General features: G+C 43.7%; 1 protein-coding gene across 1 annotated transcript; it reads left to right on the forward strand.

The window, feature by feature from the left end:
• Positions 1-2,289: 2,289 nt before the first annotated feature.
• On the forward strand, positions 2,290-3,012 carry LOC147427651 (uncharacterized). The gene has a single exon (XM_086496743.1). The coding sequence runs from the start codon at positions 2,290-2,292 to the stop codon at positions 3,010-3,012; it is 723 nt and encodes a 240-aa protein (XP_086352869.1).
• The last annotated feature ends 3,058 nt before the right edge of the window (positions 3,013-6,070 follow it).

The raw sequence follows: 6,070 nt of genomic DNA on the forward strand, positions 1-6,070 counted from the left end.
TAGCTTAGTCAACAAGCACGGCAAGCACCTTGGTCAACAAGCACGACAAGCACCTCAAGCACCTTAGTCAGTAAGCACAACAAGCACCTCAAGGTTGGACTAGGTTCCCACCTCAAGCACAACCCTAGCTTTCCTAAGGTCAAAGGACTTTTAACACTAACCTTTGGAGGTCTTTAATAATGAAGCTAACCCTAAGGTCTTCAAGCTCCATTAGCTAGCCTTGCTCTTTGACAGACCATCTCTCATTTGGACCCCTTTTAACCTTGGCCCTGTGTTGAGATAGATCCATCAGCACATGTCTATATTCTAACCCTTGTTCCCGTTTATTCTCCCACATTAAATGATCAATTTGATATGAGAAAATCATTTAAGTTGGTTAGATATTAGATTTTATGACATTACCTCTCTCTTGACATCATAGTCGTCCACGACTATGAGGTAAAAGAGATAAAGCCTTAGTCATTAATCGATGTTTCTTAGCGGGTAGTGCATCTCTTTTTACCCTACGACATCATTCCAAGATGATTTTATGACATTACCTCTCTCTTGACATCATAGTCGTCCACGACTATGAGGTAAAAGAGATAAAGCCTTAGTCATTAATCGATGTTTCTTAGCGGGTAGTGCATCTCTTTTTACCCTATGACATCATTCCAAGATGGATGACTAATTCATTTGGTGCTTGGGAGATGCAACTTCCGTAAGCATGTCTGTTCTTTAGTCCATTTCATTCTCCCAAAGTAGAGTGACAAACTCTACTTGGTGTTTGAGAAACGTCATCATCACAAACATGATTCTAAGCATGCATACTATTTTGTGCACAATAAAAAGAGAATTAATCTTATAAGAAAAAAATATTAATCATTTAAAAGAAACATGTACATTTGCTTACTCTAATGTAGCATTGTAAGCATTGACAAGGTTCATACTATCCTTAAGCTGTATTCCTTGCATCCGTCTAGCATCTTCAAAAGGATAATTTTTGAACTTGATAATCTTACCATGTCATAGTACCATGTCCTCATGCCGAAGGATAGCTTCGGGTTGTAGCACTATGACATGGTAAGATTATAGCGTTGGATAATCTTACCATACCATAGTACCTTGTCCTCATGCCGAAGGATAGCTTCGGGTTGTAGCACCTCTTCTTGATCTTCGATTTTTGGAGGGTCTTCAATAATTTGTTCTCTTGATGGCTCTTCTTTATAGGGCTTAAGTAGGCTCACATGAAAATCATTGTGTATAAGCCAATGGTTGGGCAACTTGAGTTGATAAGCTATGTCATTGATTGGCTTCAAGATTTGAAAAGGACCATAGTATCTATTTCCTAGTTTAGCATAATACTTTTGATGGCCCATAGGATGTTTGCCCGTCGTTTGCCTCAATCGAGCCTTAGGAATCTTAAGTAAGACCCAATCATTTTCTTTGAACGTTAAGGCCCTTTTGTGCTTGTCAACATCAGTAGCTTTTTGCCTTTGTTAAGAGATGGATATAGCCTCCTTAATCTTTTCGAAAGATTCTTGTAGGTCACAGCTATTCTCATCAGCAAACGAAGATCTTTCCATGTACTTTAAGTAGCAAGGGACTTTTAGGTACGTCTTCCCTCTATGATCTCAAAAGGTGCCTTTCCTGTAGTAGTATGGATAGTATAATCGTACGTGTTGGGATTGAGGCCAACTGGCCGGACATCCCATTTACCACTAACCCATCTACTAACTTAACCATTATATACTTATTCTTTAATACAATAGAATAAGGAGTTGCAAAACAGGATAACGTTGCTATGCGCTCCACCCAAAGCAGGTCTCTCTCTCTCTCTCTCTCTCTCTCTCTCTCTCTCTAACCCTAACTCTAGCACAGGTTGCCACCGCCACCGTCCTCTGTCCCCCAGCCTCCCCCTGGGCGAGGGGCTGCCCTATGGGGAGGTATGAAGCCATAGCCCCACCCCCTCCAAGCTAACCTGCGGCATCCTCGTGACCTGCTGCTGTGACAGCGTGTAGAGCCGAGACGACACCAGCAACGGAGACTCGAGAAGCCTAACGATGGTGAAGGCGAGCCTCCCTCTCCTGGGGACGACGAGGGGCTGCTGAAGCTGTTGGAGTTGCTGCGGCAGGTGGTGGCACCCGAGCCGACAGAGGAGACTCCTCCTCTCTCTCTCTTTCTCTGGCCACTCTGAACCTAAAGAGTCCCCGCCCCCCTAAAAGCTAAGGGCTTCAAATCAAACCCAAATAAATCTCTGTGCACTTTGGGACAAAGTGAGCAGCAACCATCACAGCCCGAATTTTTACCATGAATACACCAAAGGTCACCATGAGGAGCCGACCCAGTTTTGCAGCCGTTGTGGCAGCACCGAGCAAGAACGACCGGATTGGACAGCTTCAAAGAGCCCTTGACCAGCTTATGGAAGAGAATCGGGATCTCAAGGCTCGCCTCGGTAATCTTGAGGCGCGCTTAGACTCCATGGTCGATCTTGCCACAGACAAAGTAAGAGAAGTTGAGGTGAAAGTCACCAATGCTCAGTCTGTGGCTTTGGCAAAAGTACAAACTTGTGTGACGATGGAGCTTCACGAGCAGAAACTCCAGGAAGAGAATGCCCTTAAGATCCGAATAGGTGGGCTTCCCTCACCATGGTGCACTACCGAGGACACGCTTGAAGAAGCAATCATCAAGCTCAACGATATTATTCAGCCCATCGCCATCAAGCCAGAAGACATTTCTTGGATTAACGACACACACAGGAAAGTATCACCGGAGCACTGCCTTCTCACTTTTAAGGACAAAGAGGAGCGAGTGAGGCTATTGCGCCAATCTTACCTCCTCAAAGGAACAAAGGTTTGGATTGCTGAGGAGCTGACCATGAATCAACTCAAGGTTAAAAAGTGCGAACTCAAGAAGGTCGGAGAAGCCCGAAAGCAAGGCAAATGGGCAGTCTACCGCGGGGGGAAGGCCATCATTCAAGAGTTTCGAACTCCCAAAGGGGTTCTCCCCTCATCCAACCCTACTCAGGTTTAAGTCTTGTTTTCCTTTTCTTTTCTTATCTTCTACCCTGCTGACTTAAAAGGCTGCGTTGTAGTGTTTTTTTTTTCTCCGGTCCAATGGGTCATATATGACCTCCGTGGACGATAATGCTATCTCTCTCTCTCTCTCTCTCTCTCTCTCTCTCTCTCTCTCTCTCTCTCTCTCTCTCTCTCTCTCTCTCTCGCACTTGCACTTGCATACGCTTCTCGTGGCACCTTCAACAGGTATCAGAGCGAGGTTTGTGCTTGCCGTTTTCGCATCCGTGCGCGTGCACTTTCAAAAGTGCAAATAGGTTTCTGATTTTGGCATCGACAAATTCAGCATTCCGAGAGTGTTTCCAGCAGGTGTCCTGACGTTTTACCCCCCTTTTAAAGTTGTTCGTGCAGTTGAAAGCTTCATCCGAGCTACGCTTTAGGATTTGTATTTTTCAACTCCACCTTTGCTACAGCTTCAGGTACAGGTTCAGGTACATGACACAAGTGCAGGTTGTTCAGAGACTATTTTGGGATGGTATATAGCCGTTTTATGGCTATTATGTGTTATTGAGATGGTGTTTATGGGCTGATTAGGAGCACTTTTTGGCATCGACATTGTCTCGGGTTTTTCAGGCATCCATCTCCTCACACGTTCTTGTATACATACAGGACATCCAGGTTTCTTACAGGTTGCAGTGTTTAGCATCAACATAGATTTCATTGGGAGTACTTGATGCGGATATGCATTGTTTTGGCACTTTTGATAGTGCTTGAGCTCTTTTGAGAGCGGTTTTACTCCCCGCAGGGATTTGTTTACTGCTTGCACATTTCGTTTGGCGCATGTTTGAGCGTGTATACTGCACCTTGCAATACTGTTGACGGTGGATGTACGTTGAGTTGTGGAAACTGCCATATGTACCTTTTGTGGAGCCGATTTGGCTTGTTTCTGGCAGTCCTGACCGTTTTTGAGACTCGGTTCGGAGGCCCTTTCTAAGACTGGGCTGGTTCTTGTCTGCATAACCTTTTGTGAGGGTCGATAGCGTGAGGTTTTCTTGAGCTGGGGGATTCTCAAATGTTGAGATCCTTTCAGTGATACAGGTTGTTGGAGTACCCCTTTTTTGTGGCCTCGCCATAGGACATGTATAGAGAGGGCTAGGTGCATTTGACACCGTGTTGGCAGTCTTGGGTCAGCTTTTTGACTTTTTATGCACAGTTAGTGGTTGATGCGCCCGTCTTATGCTCTGAGAGCATACTGTTGATGCGTTACTGATTTCTTGTGACGGTTTTGGAATGAGATTTTGTCAGTTTTTCTGGGAAAACTTTGCCGATTTTTTCCCAGAATTACCAGTGTTTATTGCCATATTATCTTTAGCTTGCAGCCATGTCATCTAGTGGTGAAAAGGATATTTACAATATCCGAAAATGATGGGACAAATTTTGCTATCTGGAAAGAGCAGATTCAAGATGTTCTTATACAAAAAGGCCAGCTGGATTCTATCATGGAGCACTCAGAGGGCGAGTATACAGATGTTGAGTGGGAGAAACTTGATGCTAAGGCTAAATCTACCCTCCATTTGCATTTGGCCGAATCTGTGTACTATACTATAGTTGGAGAAAGGACTGCTAGAGATGTATGGGATAAGTTGTGTTCCAGTTATGAGAACAAAAGTGCCACTAATAAGGTTTTCTTGATGAAGAAGCTGTTTGACCTTCGTATGAAGGAAGAGGGCACTATTTCTACTCACATTAATTAGTTCAATATCATTTTCACTCAGTTGACCACTCAGGGTTTGGTCTTCGATGAGGAAATCAAATGTATCTTCTTGCTATGTAGTTTACCCTCATCTTGGGATACGTTATGTACTGTGATTAGCAACTCAGTAACTGGTACCGGTCTGGTGTACAATGACGTCCTTGGGAGTCTGTTTACCGAGGAGATTTGTAGGAAATCTCTCAAAGGCAAGAAGGATGGTGATGCGTATGTTGCTAGTGATAGACAGAGGGGTCGCACTCAAAGTTGTGCCAAAAGCAAGGAACATGGGGGCTCATGCAGTAAGTCTCGGGGTTCTATGCATAATGTCGAGTGCTATCACTGCCATAAAAAAGGGCATGTGAAGAAGGATTGTAAGAAATGGTAGGAAAGCAAGAAGGATAAACAATCCGATGAAACTTCTAAGTCTGATGATTCAAACAAGGGCAAAGCAAAGTTAGAGGAGATCAATGTGCTAGAGTCTTCAAATGCTCCTATTGTAGAGACTCTTCTAGCGGTTGTTATGCCACTTACCTCTGACGTATTGGTCTTCACATCAGATCTACCTATCGAGGCTCTTGTTATAGAAGATGCACAGTATGCACATAATTGGATAGTAGATTTTGGTGCGAGTTTCCATGTGACACCACATAGAGAGTGGTTCTCTACTTATTCTCACTCTTGTGGCAAAGTGAGACTTGGTGATGCTTATGAACTAGACATTGAGGGTGTCAGAAACGTCAAATTGCATCTAAGGAATGGCACGCACTTTACTTTATGTAATGTCAGACATGTGCCCAAGTTGACTAAAAGCTTGATTTCTGTTGGTCAGCTTGATGATTTATGCTACAACACCACATTTGGCAATGGTTCATGGATAGTACGCAAAGGTAATCTTGTTGTACTCAGAGGTCAGAAGCATGGTACCTTGTATTACATGCATGTGTCAGATGTTGGTCATGATTACATATCTATAGCCGAGCTGTCGTCTACTGAGTTGTGGCATTGTCGGCTAGGTCATATTAACCAAAAAGGAATCAGAACTTTGACTCGCTTTGGCTACTTACATGTCTTGTCTTATGTTGACTTTCCTATTTGTGAGCACTCTATCTATGGAAAACAGACTAGGTTCGTGCACTTACCATTGGGTCAAAAGCGAGATGAACCTCTAGATTTATTACATAGTGATGTTTGTGGGCCTATGTCAACCAAATCTCTAGGGGGGGCCATCTATTTTGTGACATTCATAGATGACTCTACTCGAAAGGTGTGGGCATATCCTTTGAAACATAAGGATCAAGTTCCTCCTGTGTTCCAGAAATTCTTA

This window comes from Adiantum capillus-veneris, chromosome 23 (genome assembly GCF_014529385.1).
Source record: "Adiantum capillus-veneris isolate H3 chromosome 23, ASM1452938v2, whole genome shotgun sequence".
Classification (NCBI taxonomy): Eukaryota; Viridiplantae; Streptophyta; class Polypodiopsida; order Polypodiales; family Pteridaceae; genus Adiantum; species Adiantum capillus-veneris.

What these genes read in the sequence shown, in the direction of transcription:
- LOC147427651 (XM_086496743.1), top strand. Translation starts at nt 2,290, where the DNA reads ATGAATACACCAAAGGTCACCATGAGGAGCCGACCCAGTTTTGCAGCC.